Source organism: Drosophila albomicans, chromosome 3, assembly GCF_009650485.2.
Source record: "Drosophila albomicans strain 15112-1751.03 chromosome 3, ASM965048v2, whole genome shotgun sequence".
In the NCBI taxonomy this organism is placed as follows: Eukaryota; Metazoa; Arthropoda; class Insecta; order Diptera; family Drosophilidae; genus Drosophila; species Drosophila albomicans.
In genome coordinates, this window is record NC_047629.2 from 19,365,768 (window position 1) to 19,385,803 (window position 20,036).

The 20,036-nt window shown below is 34.7% G+C and overlaps 1 protein-coding gene across 3 annotated transcripts; it reads left to right on the top strand.

Annotated features, from left to right (window-relative positions):
* The first annotated feature begins 161 nt into the window (after positions 1–161).
* On the top strand, positions 162–19,941 carry LOC117571700 (fat-like cadherin-related tumor suppressor homolog). Of its 3 annotated transcripts, none has more exons than XM_034253996.2 (23): positions 162–306; positions 3,270–4,154; positions 4,680–7,251; positions 7,308–7,414; positions 7,481–7,688; positions 7,743–7,804; positions 7,868–8,023; positions 8,087–8,459; positions 8,574–9,582; positions 9,646–9,831; positions 9,898–10,072; positions 10,142–10,404; positions 10,471–11,188; positions 11,253–11,436; positions 11,872–12,312; positions 12,376–12,776; positions 12,834–13,142; positions 13,241–18,539; positions 18,615–18,896; positions 18,965–19,147; positions 19,213–19,242; positions 19,492–19,623; positions 19,687–19,941. In XM_034253996.2, exons 2-23 carry the CDS (start codon positions 3,300–3,302, stop codon positions 19,827–19,829), a joined length of 14,088 nt encoding a protein of 4,695 aa, XP_034109887.1. In that variant the 5' UTR covers positions 162–306; positions 3,270–3,299; the 3' UTR covers positions 19,830–19,941. The 3 variants fall into 3 exon arrangements, with proteins under 3 accessions (XP_034109887.1, XP_034109889.1, XP_034109888.1); XM_034253997.2 differs by having other exon boundaries at positions 198–251; XM_034253998.2 differs by lacking the exon at positions 19,213–19,242.
* The last annotated feature ends 95 nt before the right edge of the window (positions 19,942–20,036 follow it).

Sequence of the window (20,036 nt, forward strand, 5' to 3'; positions counted from 1 at the left end):
TTCGATGTTGCAGTTGCAAGTTGCAGTAGAAACTCTACCTAACTCTGTACAAACATGTTTGCGTCTGATTCTACGGTCGTTCTCTTTGGTTTGACCTGCTGATGGAAGTTAGAAAGGTTCGCTCATGTTTGAGCAGCGAGTTTTTACTCGCAGCAGTTACACAGTCTTTGGCGTAGCTCATCCGTACGGTCGTGTGTCGCGGACGCTTGTTAAGCACTTCATTTAACGTGCTATGTGTACATAACATACATGTATGTGTGTATATGGATGTGAGAATCAACTTTGATTTAAATTACAACAAAAGTGGTACATATAAATATTTTATTGTTTAGTGAAATATACATATATTGATGGATATGTTAATAAAAGTATAAAAGATATATTCATCAATTTGGCATACATAAATACACATTCACAGGAGCTTGTATGAATACAAATGTAGTAATTGTGTGCGTGCGTGTGAGCGTATATGTAGATTTACATTTACATGGATTCGGGCGCACTAAGAACTTGAAGTGCACAACCTGTCTAAGCGCGAGTTGGTGGCTCGATTTCAATAAATTCCCCAAAAAAAACAAATGTATCAAAATGTAAGAATGTATGTGCAAACGCGGCGAGTTTTTATGTGCACAGAAAAACAAACAAACATACAACATAAATTACATACATACGTACCTAAAATACAAATGCATAGCATGAATTAAAAACAAGTGTCTCCCAATTCCATAATCTTATTAACAGATGTATTATAAAGTTGAGTTTAATCTGTAATACGGACAGCGATTCATAAATATTGGAATGTATAATAACATATCAAGTTAATGTTATACATAAACATGTACAAACATATGCAGACGGCCATTCATGTTTTGTATTTATGTTTGTGCATATAGTTTATATGTGTGCGTGTGTGTGGGAACTAACTCGCCATCTTACGCTAATTCGCGCAATCTATGCTGCCAAAAATTGTTCAATGAAGATACAAAAAATATAAACAAATCTGCCGCTAAATAGTTCAATAGTAACAATTAAACAAGGTGTTACTCATAAAAAGTATGTATTGTTTAATTAGGCCAACACTTTTGTGTCTGGCAACGCCAAGATCGTTAAGTGTAGAAAATAATCGATAACCACTGATCTGCGCTCAGAAATGTTGTCGACTGGTTGTGTGTAAACAATGGAAATTAATCGATACACCTGGATTAAACAAATACAAAATGTAAAATGTAAAAATCACACATAAGAGAACGTGAATAAAATGAATGGAATATACATAGTTTTTAATTCGAATGAGTGCATCGCATAAATGATTGTGCTATTGTTTCAAATCAAAAACAAAACAAATTCAAATTGTTTAGAATTTCACAATAACAAAATTTGTGTTGATTGCGGCAAATGTGTCATCAAAGTGCAGCATTTTATTATTTATTTACCGCCAGTGGAAATAAAAACATACCATATACATAAATATACTTACATGTGTATGTAAGAATGTAGTGCGCGTTCAAAGTGTAGATGTAATTGTGAATACATACATACAGATCCATATGTAATGTATGTGTATGTGTGGGAGAGAGAGAGCACTATGGAGGCTTGAGTAATCCGGCATTTCTCGTGTGTTTGTTTGTTTTTAGTTTCTTCAGAACGAATTTGATAAGATAAAGACAGACAGTATTTTCACACCATTCCAATTCGGTGAAGTTGATTTCCCAGAAACTAAAATAATTTTCTTGCGCATTTAATTTAAACTGAGTTTGAAGCAACAGTTTGAGGTCATTGTTGAATTGTGGAGGACAAAGAATCTAAAATCTATTAATTTTAAAGTTTACACTATTCGAGATGAAATAGTGCTTATTGTCTGAAACTCTAGTGGTATGTTAATTCGAAGCAGTTCTTGTTTTATTCCTTTGTGTTGAATTGAAAACTCCTACCTGCTATTGAAAATGGATTATTTATACTATACATAGCTAAAACAAAGAATGGCCAGCTAACGGCATTAAAGTTGAATTGATTAAGTTTGCCATAAATTTGAAGAATTTTGTATGCAATTTGCAAATATGCATTTTCGCCTTTCAAGTATTTCTTGCATATGAAATCGGAAGTTAAATTGAGATCGAACTTAGCACCTTTAAAGCACCATTTCGCATATATTGACTCTTATTTATGTTGGTTCAGCAAACATGTTTGAGATAATTTAGGATTAATTAAAGAAACTAAACGACAATTTAAAAATATTTATCCCCTTAGTAAAATCATAACAATTTAAGCTACATCTTCTTATTGAAATTCGTCTGCAATAACACAATTTAAAAAAATAACTGTCAATTGTAGATTTAGAATAATTGACAATAATGTGAATTTTTAATAAAATTTTAAGTAATATTTCTTTAAATTGTTATACACAGCCCAATGCCAAATAAACAAAATATTTGTGGCTTAAAAATCGGTCACTCTTGGATAAATAAAATCCGAATATATTTTCATTTTCTCAATGCGAATTGTTAGTGTTATTCGTTTAGAATGTCCAATCTAAATTTTCGATGGCTGTAGATTGAATTCTTTATAAATTTTACATTAGGGAAATAATACGAAAAAATTTAGATCCAATCTTAATTGAAATTTGAGATGAGTTTGTTGTTCATGAACTTTTTAAAGTTAATAAAAATTAGCCTAAATACGTTAATGTCACAGATAAAATAATTCAATGTGCGAAGAATGAATATTTCATTGATTTTACAGTAAGAAAATAAAATTATGAGGAATATCAACAGGTGATATAAAGGCGATTCCTAATAATTTGGGAATAGAGTAATTTAATTCATTCTTTAGGGTTGCCTTGTTTCCGTTTTTCGCTTATGAATCGAATGTGTGAAAATATATTTTTGATTTTTGAGGTTTTCGTTTCTAATTTTTGAGGCAGATATGAAGTACACAATATTTTCTGGGAAGTCGTGATTATTATTATTTGAATACATTCCGCTCAGCAATTTGTTGACTTTTTCTGTTTCTTATTTAAATTTGTTCTGTAATTGTGACGAATGATTATTTTTAATTAAATCATTACTTCTAAATGAATAAAATAAATTGATGTGTGTAGAAAAGTGATTTTTTAAATGAAGAACAAAATTATTTTGGTGGAAAAGTGTTGTTTAAATAAATAAATCAAGTGTCAAGAACAAACAATCTATAAATATTGTGATAATAATTTAAAAAAAAACGTGTGAAAACTCACTAATTTGGTTTTATATTTGATTTGTTTAATTTTGTAGTACTGGATACCATGTGAACAACAATAGCTAATGTCTAATATGAATTTAAAAAAATATGCTGGAGCTTTAAAAAGAAAAAAAGTTATATCACTTCTATGGATTTCCCTGCTAAGCTGCTGTTCTTGCCTGATTCAGTGTTCATTGGCAACATCGGACACTGGAGCTAAAACGACGCATTCTCAACAAAAGTTACCTTTGGATACCAAGGCCGATTTTCGCCATCAGTTATACAATGTGACAATACCAGAAAATAGTCTGGGCAAAACATATGCGAAAGGAGTATTGCATGAGGATCTGGCCGGAATTTTAGTGGACTCGAATTATGAGATAAGATATCGAATAATTAATGGCGATAAGGATAAGCTATTTAAGGCTGAAGAGAGACTGGTCGGAAATTTTGCCTTTCTGTGCATTCGAACTCGAACAAGTAATATCGTTCTAAACCGAGAGAAAACTGATGAATACACTCTTAAGGTTCGAGCACATGTGACGCACTCGCGTAGTAAAAACGAAAGCATAAATTATGAAACGGAAACAACTGTTCATATACAAGTATTAGATCGAAATGACTTAAGTCCTCTCTTCTATCCAACTGAATATGCGGTAACTGTTCCTGAGGACACTCAAAAACATCACAGTATTCTGAAAGTTATTGCGGACGATGCTGATTTAGGAGTAAATGGTGAAATTTATTATAGTTTTTTAATCGACAGTGAATATTTCGCTATTCACCCCACTACCGGCGATATCTCAATATTGAATCCCCTGAATTACGCCGAGAATTCGTATCATGAACTTATTGTTTTGGCAAATGACAGGGGCTCTGCGATTCAGCAACAAAGCCACCAGTCGAGCAAAGCGAGAGTTTCAATAACAGTCAAACAGGTAAGTCAACATTTACTATATTTAACTCTTTTGTTAAGCTGCACTCGTCCATTTAAAATTACATATTTAGACCTTTTTTTTTGTACCTAACTTATGTGTGTATGAAACTTTTTTCAACTGTTGGAATTCAATCGTAACGCACATTAATCATCATATTCAATCTTGATGAGTCGTAGGTGTATTTGTCTATTTGGAAATTGTTGTTAGGACTGAAATGTGACCACAATCTTATCTCCAAACAATTTTTATCGGGCATTGGGGAAAAAGTAGATCAACCCAATGGTTGCACTTTTACAAGCGTATTGAAGGCAATAAATATTGTAAAGTTCGTGAGCAGATTCTCTTTAAAATTAGTCATTGAAAATGTTATGAATGCCTTCATATTTAAAAAAATTATTTTGTGCAAAAAATATAAATGCTAGCTTAAGGAACTTATACGAATCCTGAATTTATATGAATAATATTTATATTGGCAAGCTATATAAATATATATAAAATATATTCATTTTTCCATTTAATATGTAGGTTAATTTAAATGCGCCTGAAATTAATGCCAAGACTTTTTCGAGTGTCGTACCCAATTCCGACTCGCTCATTTACGGAATCGTTAAAGTAAATGACAAAGATATTGGAAAGAATGGCGTGATAAGAAAATTGGAAATTGTCGATGGGAATCCAGATGGCATGTTTCAGTTACTTCCAACTGAAATGAAGGACGAGTATTATATTGAACTGAACAAATTTGCAAAGCTATTTAAACAACACTATACTTATAATCTTACACTGCGAGCTGAAGACTTTGGCACACCATCCAGACATACTTTCAAAACCATTGCCATACAAATACTTCCAGAAATCAAAAATGTACCGATTTTCACACAAGAAATTTACGATGTTTCCATACCGGAAACGTCGCCGATTAACATGCCAGTGATTAGACTGAAGGTTAGCGATCCTGATTTAGGCAAATACGCATTGGTTTATTTGGAAATTGTTGGTGGCAATGAGGGGGGCGAATTTCGGATTAATCCTGATTCTGGAATGCTGTATACGCAAAAGAGACTTGATGCTGAAACAAAATCTATTTACACACTAACTGTATCTGCCATTGATCAGGCTGACGTTGGTTCGCGGAAGCAATCGTCGGCCAAAGTCAAGATTACAATCGAGGATATGAATGACAATGATCCAATATTTGAGCATACAAATAAAAATATAAGCATAAATGAGAATGAATTGGCCGGATTGTTTGTAACGAAACTGACAGCTAAAGATCGAGATTCCGGCGAAAATGCTTACATATCGTATAGCATAGCAAACCTGAATGAAGTTCCATTTGAAATTGATCACTTCTCGGGAGTGGTGAAAACAACTAACCTGATCGATTATGAAACAATGCGAAGGACTTACACGCTGCTTATACGCGCATCAGACTGGGGATTACCGTATAGAAGACAAACAGAAATTGCATTAGATATTACGGTTAAAAACATTAATGATAATAGGCCACAATTTGAGCGAATTAATTGTTATGGAAAAGTTACGAAATTAGCACCAATTGGATCAGAAATTTTTACTTTATCCGCTGTTGATCTTGATGTGGGAGACATTATATCCTATCGCTTAATATCTGGAAATGAGGATGGTTGCTTTAACTTGGACTCAATGACGGGAAGTATGTCGATTGGTTGCAATCTAATGGATGTTGCCGTCAATGATCGTGTTGTTAAAGTAACTGCTACCGATGGAACTCACTTCTCCGATGAGATGAGCATGGATATTCATCTTGTTCTCGAATATTCAAAGGAACACTCGAGTATGGGATATGGTACATTCGAGTGTCGCGAGACTGGAGTAGCCAGAAGACTTGCCGAAACATTAGCCCTAGCTGAGAAGAATAACATGAAGAATGATTCTCTGTCGGAAGTGAATGACTTGGGATTGACGCCTAGTAGATATGGTCAAAATATACATAGGCCTGAATTCATCAATTTCCCCCAAGAACTTACCCTAAACGAAAGCATTCAGCTGGGAACAACAGTAGCTTTGATTAAAGCTCGAGATAGAGATTTGGGCTACAATGGCAAATTGGTTTTTGCTATTGCCGATGGGGATTATGATTCAGTCTTCCGCATAGATCCAGACAGCGGAGAATTGCAGATAATTGGATACTTAGATAGGGAACGTTTAAGCGAGTATATCTTGAATATAACTGTCTATGATCTCGGCCAACCGACAAAGATGGATTCCAAAATGCTTCCCATTACCATAACTGATGCTAACGATAATCCTCCTGTTTTGCAAAAGCCTTTAGCGACGCTTCGACTGAAAGAAAATGGCTTAAATGGCAGTACTATCTATTGTGTTCATGCTACAGATGCAGATTTAGGAATCAATGCAGAAATCACTTATAGCTTATCTGTTGACTATAACGAATTTACTATTAATAAAACCACTGGATGTATAATACTAAGTAAGCCCTTAGACCGAGAGCAGCAAGATAAATACGAGCTGCATGTTATTGTGAAAGATGGTGGAGTTCCTGTTTTATCAGCCGAAGCAGTTATCTATATTTTCGTCGATGATGTTAACGACAATGCGCCAATATTTGGAGTGCAAGAGTATATATTCAAAGTTCGCGAAGACGTGCCTCGCGGCACTGTAGTTGCTGTCATCGAAGCCATAGACAAGGATATTGGACAAAATGCAGAAATCCTATTTTCGCTTCAAGAGGATAATCAGGAGAAGAACTTGTTTAAAATCGATAAGCATTCTGGCGCAATACGCACTGAAAGATATTTGAATTATGAAAACCTTCAAGTTCATAACCTGTTAATAAGCGCCATCGACTGCGGAGATCCATCATTAACATCTGATATGTCCATTGTCATTGAAATTATTGATGTGAACGAGAATCGATATGCTCCTGAGTTCGATGACTTTATTTTTGAGGGATCAATAAGAGAGAACATGCCCAAAGGCACTTTCGTTATGAATGTCACCGCCCGGGATCTGGATGGAGTCGATCTTAATGCTAAGATATCGTACTCAATCACTGGGGGCGATGGTCTCGGCATCTTTTCCGTTAATGATAGAGGTATGTAAGAATTAGGTTTTCCGAAATAATTTTGTTTGAAATATCTGGCATTTTAGGAGAAATTCACACTTTAACTCAACTTGATGCGGAGACAAAAGATTCTTACTGGCTAACATTATGCGCTCAAGATAATGCTATAGTCCCACTAAGTAATTGTGTCAAGGTAAGACTATTGTATAACATATATCGTAGACAACATTTATTTTATACTTTATTTTTGTTGTTAAAGGTTTATATTGAAGTCGAAAACGAAAATGACAATATTCCATTAACGACCAAGCCAGTTTATTATGTTAACGTAACAGAGGGTAGTCCAGGAAAACATGAAATTATTCAACTGAAAGCCATCGACCCCGATAAGGATACATCCCAAAAGATTACGTATAATATAATTTCTGGCAATCTTGTTGGTTATTTCGAAATGGATCCACATACGGGTAGGAATAAAAACATGAAATTTATAGTTTAAGGTATTAATTCAATTTATTTAGGAATACTGAGGACAACGGAGCGAAGGTTAGACAGAGAAAATCAAGCAGAACATATTTTAGAGGTGAGACTTTCTCTCTCATTTTTAATTAAATAAGTTTATTTAATTTAACATTAATATTTCCAGGTCTCTATATCAGACAACGGATCTCCATCATTGACGTCCACTACTCGTGTTGTGGTCTCAGTCCTAGATATTAACGATAATAGCCCAGTGTTCGATCAACGTGTCTATAAAATTCAAGTACCTTCAACACTAAAAGTTAACGAATCCATATTCCAGGTGCGTCTTATTATTGTTATCATTACTTACTCATTATGTATTATTACTTACCATTTATATTAGGTTCATGCAATAGACAATGATGAAGGAGAAAATGCTCGAATAACATATTCTATCAAGTCTGGCAAGAAAAAGAACAAATTTCGAATCGATGGCTTAAGTGGGCATATTTTTATTACAAAGCCATTAGAAGCGGACGCTGAATTTGAGTTTAATGTGAAAGCCGAAGACAACGGAACCCCTAAAAAGAGTCAAACGACAGTTGTTAACATTCTGGTTATACCTATTGCTGCCAATTCTCCAAATGCTCCCAAAATACTGCCGAAATCGGTGAATAGCATAGTAGATTTGACAGAGAACGATAAACCTGGTTTCTTGGTGACTCAAATTCTGGCAGTTGACGAGGATAACGACCAATTGTGGTTTAATATTAGTCGTAAGTATATCTCCATAAGCGTTATATTATATTTTTGTTGTCCTATTCTCCCTATTAGTATTAAATTATTATTCTTAATATTTATAACTCCATTGGCGTTATGTACTTAATCAGGAGGAAACGAAGGCAATCATTTCTACATTGGAAGAGATACTGGAAATGTTCTGTTGTCTAAGTACTTGGACTATGAGACCCAAACAAGTTACAACCTATCAATAACCGTGACCGATGGCTCAAATATAGTGCACACTAACCTATTTGTGAAAGTTGTTGATACGAATGACAATGTGCCACAATTTACGAAGGAAGTATATCACGTAAATATATCTGAGAATATCGAAGAAGAATCAGTTATTATGCAACTCCATGCCACTGACAAAGATGAAGATAAAAAGCTGTTTTATCACCTTCATGCGACACAAGATCCATCATCTTTAACATTGTTTCGGATTGATTCAATAAGTGGCAATGTTATAGTCATACAGAAACTGGATTTTGAAAAAACTTCTCAACATATACTGATTGCATTTGTAAAAGATCAAGGAACTCCACAAAAAAGGAATTATGCAAAGATAATAGTTAATGTGCATGACCACAATGATCATTATCCTGAATTCACTACCAAAATAATTCAAAGTAAAGTTCCAGAAAGTGCTGCGGTAGGTTCCAAGCTTGTTCAAGTAACAGCCATCGATCGAGACAGCGGACAAAATGCTGAGTTACGATACTCGATTATCAGCGGTAATGTTGGTAGTACATTCGACATTGATCCAATATTTGGAATTATATCGTTGACTGACACGTTGGATATCAATAAAATGCAAGAGTATATGCTGCAAATAAAAGCTACTGATTTGGGAAAGCCTCCACTGTCATCTCAAGTGCCTGTCCATATCATAATCACAATGTCAGATAATGATCCACCAAAGTTCTTTGCTAACTTAGTTTCTTTGGAAATATTTGAGAATTTGAGTATTGGATCATTTGTTACGCAAGTGGAAGCGAGATCATCATCATCAGTTTTCTTTGACATCATCGATGGCAACGACAAAGAAAGCTTTCGGATCAATCCTTCCACGGGAGTTATTGTCATTAACAACAATGTGGACTACGAAGTGAACAAGTAATTGCTAGAATAATAAGATTTTGGAAGCATTTTATTATAATGTGTTGTTCTATTTTAAAGGCTATTTAACCTCACAATTAAGGGAACTAACATGGCCTCTGCATCGTCGAGTCAAAACATAATTGTGCATGTTTTGGATGTGAATGATAATATACCAAAGTTTCTTGAAACTGAATACATTGGCACTGTTTCGGAATCTGCCAGCATAGGTTCATATGTACACATGACTGACGAAAACAAAAAACGGTTAGAAAATACATTTTTAAAAACATTCCATATGATTACAAAACTTTTTATTTTTATTTTTTTCAGTCATCTGGCCTTAAGTGTGTATGATCCAGACGTAGGATTCAATGGAATGTTGGAATATAAAATTATGGATGACTTGGCAAGCAGTCTCTTCAAAATAGATTCGACTACTGGGGCTATTAAAATTTTGCGCGGTTTAGATTATGAAACTAATACAAACTATTCGTTTGCTGTATCGGTAAGTGCTAACTTACTTTATAACATTTTCTTTATACATTTATGTATTTACAACATATTTATTATTCAGGTCAGTGACATGGGCAAACCAAGGCTACATTCGAATACAAAAGCTCATGTAGTAATACTAGTGACTAATGTTAACGACTGTCCACCCGTATTTAAGGATAGAGATCACAACGTTACACTGTTTTTGCCAACATTTGAAAATGTTTTCGTTACAAAAATTGCTGCCGTTGATGCCGACCATGACATAGTTCGTTATGATATTGTAGATGGCAACAACCAAGAATGCTTTCAGGTTCATCCCCTAACAGGAGTAATAACTACAAGGTACTATAGGTGTAACCATTTTTAAAAATCAATAGTACTAAAAACATTTTTCTTTACCATTTTTAGAAGAGTGGAATTCAATTACAATGAATATGTTTTACATGTTCGTGCATCAGATGGATTGTATTCTACTATTCTCCTTGTGAACATCAAAATATTACCAATAGTTAATTCGAATTTCATATTCCAAAAGAAGATTTATGAGTTTTCGGCATTTGAAAATACAACAAAAGTGGTGACAATTGGATTGACCAATGTTATTGGAAATACGCTTAATGAAAATGTCGAATACAGAATACTTAATCCAACTGATATGTTTGAAATTGGAATAACTTCTGGAGCAATTAAAACTACTGGGCAGATATTCGATCGTGAACAACAGGATATGTATAAACTGTTTATTGAAGCAAGGTCATCAACATTCAGCATGGATGATAGCAGTGTTCGACGAGCGACAACATCAGTTTATATATCAGTATTGGATATAAATGACAATTGCCCCATATTTGTGAATATGCCGTATTATGCTTCAGTGTCTGTTGGACATACGAAAGGGTCAGTTATTATGCAGGTGAAAGCAATCGATTTGGACAGTGCAGAAAACGGTGAAGTGCGCTACGAATTAAGAAAAGGAAATGGTGAACTTTTCAAAGTCGATAGAAAGACTGGCGAGTTGTCAATTAAGCAAAGTATTGAGGGCCATAATCGAAAATACGAATTAACAGTTGCAGCTTATGATGGTGCTGTAATTTCATGCAGCACAGAAGTTCCCGTTCAAATAAAGGTAAATATAAAGTTAATGAAAATACTAAACGAAAATCTGAAATAACTTTGATATAATTTGTTAGGTCATCGATCGATCAATGCCGGTGTTTGAAAAACAATTCTATTCAGTCAGCGTGAAGGAAGACGTTGAAATGTATTCCGCATTGTTTGTATCTATACAAGCCGATAGTCCACTGAAAAGAAAACTTATTTACACAACATCATCTGAGGATATTAATCAATATTTTGAAATTGATTATAGAACAGGTAAACATTTATATATTACTACATAACAAAAGTTATACATTTAAATGCTAGGACTTACATTCACTGTGTACCGTTTCCATTCCTTGTGGTAATTCGATTTGAAATGCTCCTGTGTATTTTATATATCTGGAATTAAATTTGAGAAGTTTTTAATTGTCATCATGGTTTGTTTGGCACAAGTGGCGGGTCATCAGAGGAGGCGAAAAAAGCTTTGACCGTTTGATACCCGATTATTTTTGTATGCGCTGCAAGTCATGATGAGTAATTGAGAAGGACGGCCAAAAGAAACGGTGCAATTGAAATCGACAAGAGGTCAATCAATATGTAGGTGGCAGGTCAATGGACTAAAAATAATAAATCATTTGTTTAATATTAAATTCTCATTTTATATGTACAGCCGACCATCACTAATGTTATTGTATTTTAATTTTAAAGGTTCCTTATATGTGGTTAATGAGCTGGATTACGAGCAAAATCAAACGCATGAGATTTTAGTACGAGCAACGGATAGCATTTCAGGAATTTTCGCAGATGTTTTGTTGTCAATAACTGTAATTGATGTTAATGACTGTTATCCTGAAATCGAAAAGGATAACTACAATATAACGCTGCCAGAAAATATACCTTTTGGATCACAAGTATTGCAAATCAACGCAACTGATAAGGACTCTGGGGCAAATGGAAAATTATCGTATTTTATTGAATCGATTAACGGACGCAATGATTCGGATACGTTTTACATTGACGTTGCCGATGGAATATTGTATTTAAAAACACCTTTAGATTATGAGCTGGAAAAGTCCCATCATGTTGTTGTACACGTTAAAGACCACGGCTCGCCATCATTAACCTCGAAATGCAATGTATTTATTACAGGTAATTTTATTAAAATAGTTATATTGTGAATTTATCTGTAATAACATTTAATATTGTTTATAGTTAAAGACCTGAACGACAATTCACCAAAATTCATCGAGCCGTCATTCAATACAAAGTTATCTGTGGCAGCGACTCGCGGTCAATTTGTTGCATTACCAAGGGCATATGACGTTGACCTATCCGACATCGACTTCTTACAATATAAAATTGTAGATGGAAACGAATTGCAAACGTATTCTATTGACAAACAAAGTGGAGTTATTTCTCTACAGAATATGTTGAACTTTACCGATAAGCTAAATACTATTTTAAATATATCAGTTTCTGATGGCATTCACACTAGTTTTGCCCGACTCAAAATCACATTGGTACCAGAAAATTTCCATAGTCCACAGTTTGAGCAGATGGTGTATAAAGCAGCAGTATCGGAGAATATGGCAAAGGGACAGGATGTTATTACTGTAAGTATTCCAAATATATAGTTCATTAATATTGATCTTGAGATTCTTTTGTATTAGGTAAAGGCAATCGACAATGATTTCGGACAGTATTCGAGAATTTACTACGAAATTGCATCTGAAGATATGAAACAGTACTTTGATATCGATCGGAATACTGGCACTATCACATCTAAAATAACATTTGATCGCGAATTAAAGGATGAGTACGTACTTCACTTAAAGGCAATTGATGGGGGAAGTAAATTTGGCTTTGCAACTCTAAGAGTAACCATTGAAGACATCAACGACAACATTCCACAATTCTTTGTAAAAGAATATAAACTTGTTATAAGTTCTTCGAATAAGCTTGACGAAACCTTATTGACTGTAAGTACAACATATTCTTTAAATATTTTATGCCCTGAAACTAAAAAGGTCATATTAAGATATTTGTAAAAATCGCCATTCTAATTTAATTGTTTTAGGTGACAGCAGTTGATAAAGATATCAATGCAAATGGCGATATAAAATATACCATTATACCAGACTCCATGAAAACCGAACTGGAGAACAAAATATATTTAAATGAAACAAGTGGCGACATCGTTCTTAAAAGTGTTCCAGTTAATTCCGAAAAAGCCGTTTTCCAATTTTTTGTTCGTGCTTCTGACTCAGGAAAGCCGCCATTACACAACGATGTACCAGTATCTTTCGAAATAGTGGATTCCGATGTGATAATTCCAACTTTTGAAAAAAGTCATATAAGTCTTAAAATAATTGAATCCACATCGCCAGGAACTGTATTGACAAAATTGCATGTGAATGGAAATTATTCGATAAAGTTCTCGACATCGGAGGAAACTTCAATTTTCGCCGTATCTGAGAATGGAGAATTAATTTTAATGCAAACTTTGGACCGAGAGCAAAACGATTCACATTATTTAGTAATTGTGGCGGAAACAGCAACATTACCAGTATTATTCGCATATGCTGATGTATTTATTCATGTCACCGATGAGAACGACAATTATCCGAAATTCGACAATACAATTTATAGTGCTGATATCGCAGAAAATACAGATAAAGTCGTATCTATAATTAAAATTACTGCCACTGATGCTGATACTGGTTCAAACGGAGATGTACGATATTACTTTGATGATGAATCAAATAGTGTGAGGAATATATTCGACATTGACATATATACCGGATGGATCACCCTCTTGTCTTCCTTGGATAGAGAAGTACAATCTGAGTTCAATTTGAAAGTAATTGCCACAGATAATGGACATCCAAAACACGATTCTAAAGTACCAGTATCGATCAAAATTATTGACTACAACGACAATGCTCCACAATTTAAGCTGCCAATCGAACCAATACATATTTTCGAAAATGCTCTACCAGGAACTGTATTATTCAACTTTTTACTAATTGATCCGGATGTTGAAAAGCAAACAATAGACTATTACATTATTTCTGGAGATAGCCAATCTCAATTTCAAATTGGAAAGACAGGCGAATTATTTATATCAAAACCACTGGACAGAGAGCAAATATCATTTTATAACTTAGGCATCTTAGCGACTGATGGAAAATTCACTGCCGAAGCTAATGTTAAAGTACATATTAAAGATATTAACGATAATATGCCATTCTGCTTGAAGCCCCGCTATCATATTGCTATGAACGAAAGCACTGCAATCGGAACAACAATTGTGGAAGTAAAAGCAATGGATTTCGACTCAAGTAATGATTTCAAATTACGCTATTATTTGTCTGGAAAGGGATCTGACGACTTTGTCATTGGTAAAGAGACTGGCATCTTGAAAGTAGCAAAACTAATTGATCGAGAGCAAACTCCAAAGTACAAGATATTAGCACATGTTCAGGATGGCAAGGAATCAATTCGAGAATGTGTTTCCGAAATAATAATACCAATCAATGATATAAATGACAATACACCCATTTTCTCCGTGCCCAAATATAGAGTAAGCATTCTCGAAGATGCCCAATTGCAAACTCTGGTTACAAAAGTACATGCCACGGATAAAGATTTTGGAATAAATAGAAAAATTAAATATTCATTGCTGGGAACAAATAGTGATTATTTTGTAATATCAAAATCGACCGGAATTATTAAATTAGAAAAGAACCTCGATCGAGAGACAATTTCATTGTATAATTTGACAGTCAAGGCTGAAGATTTTGGTAAACCAATGCTATCATCTATTGCGAATATTGTTATTAACATTTTGGATATAAACGACAATCCTCCAGAATTTAGCCTACGAAAATACGCAAGTAATGTATTTGAAAATGCCACAGAGGGCTTTGAAGTATGCAAGGTCTATGCAACATCAAAGGATATTGGAGTTAATGCAGAAATCTTATACTATATTGTTAGTGGCAATGAACAACGTAAATTTAGTATGAATTCAAAAACAGGTGTGTTATGGGTCAATGGATCACTGGACTATGAAAAAACCAAATTCTATTTCCTCACCGTTCAAGCTATCGACGGTGGAAGCCCGCCACTTAGTAACATTGCCTATGTAAATATATCTATAAATGATGTGAACGATAACACTCCAGCATTTACACAAAACATATATCGAATTAACGTAAGAGAGGATATCTCAGTCGATTTACCAATTATTGATGTTAAGGCCACAGATGAGGATTCGAATATTAATGGAATTATAAAATATAAGATTGTTAAAGGTGATATCTTACATCAATTCCATGTAAATAAAAACAACGGAACAATAAGCCTGGCGAGGCCCCTAGATCGAGAGACTATTGCAGAATACACATTGGAAATTGAAGCTTGCGATTTTGGAACTCCAGAGCGATGCAATAGTGTACAAGTCATCATATTTATTTTGGATGCCAACGACAACCCTCCAATCTTCTCGCAGACGAACTATAGTATAGTTTTACAAGAAAATCGGCCGCTAGGATATGTGTTTATTACCTTTGAGGTAACTGACGCCGATGAATCCCCCAATTCCACACCATTCACGTATGACATTCGCTCTGGAAACGAAGGAAACCTATTTCGCCTAGAGCAGGACGGCTCTCTCAGTACTGCATCGAGATTCAATCATAAACTACAAGATCAGTACCCGATTCAAATACGTGTGTTTGATAATGGAACTCCACCACTTTATTCCGACACTTGGGTGACAATAAAAATTATTGAAGAAAGTCAATATCCTCCCACTATAACACCTTTAGAAGTTACCGTAAATTCTTTTGAAGACGAATTTTCTGCTGCGTTTCTGGGAAAAGTATTTGCATCTGACCAAGATCAATATGATGAACTTATGTTCTCTTTGACGCCTAGCAATGACGAAACATATCAAACATCAAAATTATTTAAAATTACTGAAAAGTCTGGCGAAATATATTCGATATCCAACCTTGACATTGGTGTCTACAAACTGAATGTCTCAGTCAGTGATGGCAAATACACCGTTTTTACGACTGTGAAAATCAATGTCGAACTGATAACAATGGACATGGTCAAAGAGGCGGCCGTAATCAGATTTAGTAAAATAGCCGCTTCAGAGTTTTTATTGAGTCACAGAAAGGGCTTTATTCGATCGATTAGAAATGTGATGAGATGTCGCCAAAAAGACGTAATATTGATTTCTTTGCAAGAGAAAATGAAGAAACGACTGTCAAAGCGAGACGCGTATTCAACTGATTTAAGTTTAAATGTTGCATTTGCCGTACGCAAACAACAAATAATCCCAACATCAGATGCATTCTTTAGCAGTGATGAAATACGTTTAGCTGTGATCAGCAAGGAAATTGATATTGAAAACGACACAAATCTGATCATCGAGGAAGTCGTTCCAAGTTTTTGCCAAAATAAAGAAAATATATGTGTTCATGGAATTTGCAAGCAATTAATTAGTCTGGAGAAAAATAATATAACTACTATTTACACTGATGTGATAAGTTTTGCTTCGCCCACGTATAGTTTAGTTAAAAAATGTGTTTGCAAATCTGGATTTGATGGGAAGAACTGCAATGAATCGGTGAACGCATGCTCTTCGGATCCGTGTCCACCACAAAGGAATTGTTTACCTTCAGAATCGGCAGCTCGTTATCAATGTGTATGCCCAAAGGGATATTCGGGCACATTCTGCGAAATTAAATCATTGAAATGTGACAATGGCACCTGTGATACTAATTTATCAACAGCAGTTTCATTTGGCGGCAAAAGTTATGCACACTACAAAATAAACAAGGCAAAGGCCAGAAATACTTTGGAAAATCAGTTCGCCTACTCTTTACAAATACGAACAGTTCAACAGAGCGGCACTCTCTTGTATGCGAGCGGAAAAGTTGACTATAATGTTTTGGAAATCGTAAACGGAGCTGTGAAGTACAAATTCGATTTGGGATCCGGCGAAGGCGTTGTGAGTGTCTCTAGCATTTACATCTCTGATGGAGCATGGCATACAATCACCTTGGAACGCACATTGAATAGTGCCAAACTCACAGTAGATAATAAACATGTCTCCCAAGGCAGCGCACCTGGAGTCAATGGCATTTTAAATATTCAGTCAAACGATATCTTTGTGGGAGCTGAGGTTCGACCACATCCATCAATTATCGGCTACGAAGATATTCAACGAGGATTCATTGGCTGTATGGCGAACATTAAAATTGCTATGGAACCACTGCCATTATATATTTCCGGAGGAAGCACAATTGCCGCTCTCAAAAGATTTACAAATGTTGAGTTCAAATGTGACCCAGCCAATGTTTTGGTTAGCTTGGGAGTCTGTGGCACTCAACCTTGTATGAATAGTGGCGTCTGTACGGATCTTGGAAATGACATCTTTAAATGTAACTGCCATGCACGATTCACTGGTGAATTATGTGAAATTGATTTAGATCCATGTTCATCAGCGCCGTGTTTGTTTGGTGGCCGTTGTGATAATCATGAACCAAACAACTACACATGTATTTGTCCAATACATTTGTCTGGCAGAAGATGTGAATATGGTAAATTCTGCACTCCAAATCCTTGCAAGAACGGAGGAATATGTGAAGAAGGCGATGGAGTATCGCATTGCATGTGCCGAGGATTTACGGGTCCCAATTGTGAGATAGATGTAAATGAATGCGATAATCAACCCTGCGGAAATGGTGCAACATGCATCAATGAAGCCGGTAGCTTCAGGTGCATATGCCCATCTTTCCTAACCGGAGCGAGCTGTGGAGATCCTCTGTATTCAAACTCTATTTCTACGAAACTGAAGAACTTCTCAATTGAGCATATCAGTGGTATAATATCAGGAATAACAATTGTGCTGATTATGATTATAATTTTACTTTGCTGCTTTGTCTTCAAACGAAATCCATCTCCGAACTCTCGAAATCGAATCGAAAAGAACAAAAATAAACACTCTCTCAAACAAGCAACTCTCAACTCACTTCTCGATAAGGATAATCTTTGCAAATCGAATGCTAAAATAAGCAATTTGGAAATAAGCCAACGACCAATAAGCTATTCACCTCCAACTAACGATAGCCTATTTATTAGTAATACAAGCTTTGTAAATAATTTGGATATTCTACGAAGTTACGGTTCAGCTGGTGATGAGTTGGAAAATATACCATTAGAATATCAAAAAGTAAATCTCACTAACCAGCATGTGAACATCAACACTAGTAACTTTGTCGATGGAGACAACGCACATAAACAAGAGTGGTGTGAGCAAATGCATTTAAAAACTTTCAGCGAGAATAAGTTAAATAATGGTAAGTCCTATTTGTCCTCCCAATTCTTCAATGTTACTTAAAATATTTATTTTAATTATTTGTATCGTTACGCAGAAAGAAGAATTGATTACGCGCTACCACCAAATCGATTTTCAAGTGGGAAACTTATTCAAGTTCCAATGCCAAATGTGTGCCATTCGACATCGAATGCAAACTTTGTTGATTCTGCCCTAAGTAATGGGCAATATCACTGGGACTGCTCGGATTGGGTTCGTAAAAGCCATAATCCCTTGCCAGATATAACAGAAGTTCCTGGTGCAGAGGTTGCAGACTCTTCGAGCTTCCATAGTAATGACAGTAACGAGTCGCAATCGAAGCGAAAATATTTAGTTCACGGTAAGCTTGCTAAACTCCTCGTCGAATTTCAATTTTTGTTATTAACTAATTACATTTTTATTATGTAGTTGAAGATGTCGATCCCACAAGAGACATGGCTGCTCTAAATGAAGATATGGTATTCGAATATGTGGAATCTGACGTTGAAAGCTGTGTTCATCCATTTATGTTGCCGAGTTTAAATAGTGAACCCCGTTCAAGACTTAGTTCTTTTAATAAAAGCGAGAATGAAGACTATAAACTTAATACAGGTATGATCTTATTAAGTATATTATTAACCTAAAATTCATGAAACTACCTATTTCCATGCATTCAGTGCCTTTCCAAACAAAATCAAATCGATTGCGTAAGTTTTTCAGCTGAATATATTTGAATCACCAGTTTATTTAAACAATTTATAATCAAGTTTATCGATTCAAATGTTAGTTTGTTCTGTGTAGTATGCATTAATATATAAATATTTCCGTTTACCTTTTACTTATTAATATTTTGTAATATACAAATTCAGTCGCAATGGACAAATAATATAGAGTATAAACAAAAGGACACTGCTTCCTATACAAAATTAACTATAATTTTATTTTGTAATTCACAGGCAAAGTATATTTACGACATCCTGACTCATATTTACCGACGATACATACTCCAAGTGACACGGAGGCAGAAAGCTCTAATAACGAAGCACCAATGTTGAAAAAAGAGTTATCAAATAGAAGAACTATTAGCGGTAAGTGTAAAGGAAACAGATGCATCTTAAAAATGAAATACTAATTTGAATATTTTATTATAGGACACTCCGAGGAAGTATATCTGTTTCCCATTGCGACTGGTGACACAGGATCAGATAGCAATATCTCTGTTCGGCTTTGTGAAATTGAAGATTCTGAATTAGAAGAATTTTTGCCGGAGGGAGGGAAATATAGTAGTGAATGACATATTAATTACATAAAATCATAGATTTTAACTTTGGCCATAACTCTGTTTCTTTTTCTACTGATTTTATATAAAATAAAGCTAAATAAGTGTAATTATATTTTTAATAAAATTCAAAATGTTTTTCTATAAACAAGAGTTAATGAAAGAAAGGTATTTTTTGGGCAATACAAAAATAGAATTGTTTGAATTGATTGTTTTCATTTA

Bases quoted from the DNA above. Each gene is read 5' to 3' on its own strand.
- LOC117571700 (XM_034253996.2), top strand. From the start codon at position 3,300: ATGTCTAATATGAATTTAAAAAAATATGCTGGAGCTTTAAAAAGAAAA. The intron at 13,143-13,240 runs GTAAGTACAACA...TAATTGTTTTAG, and splicing joins TTGACGAAACCTTATTGACT to GTGACAGCAGTTGATAAAGA. The intron at 18,897-18,964 runs GTAAGCTTGCTA...TTTATTATGTAG, and splicing joins GCGAAAATATTTAGTTCACG to TTGAAGATGTCGATCCCACA.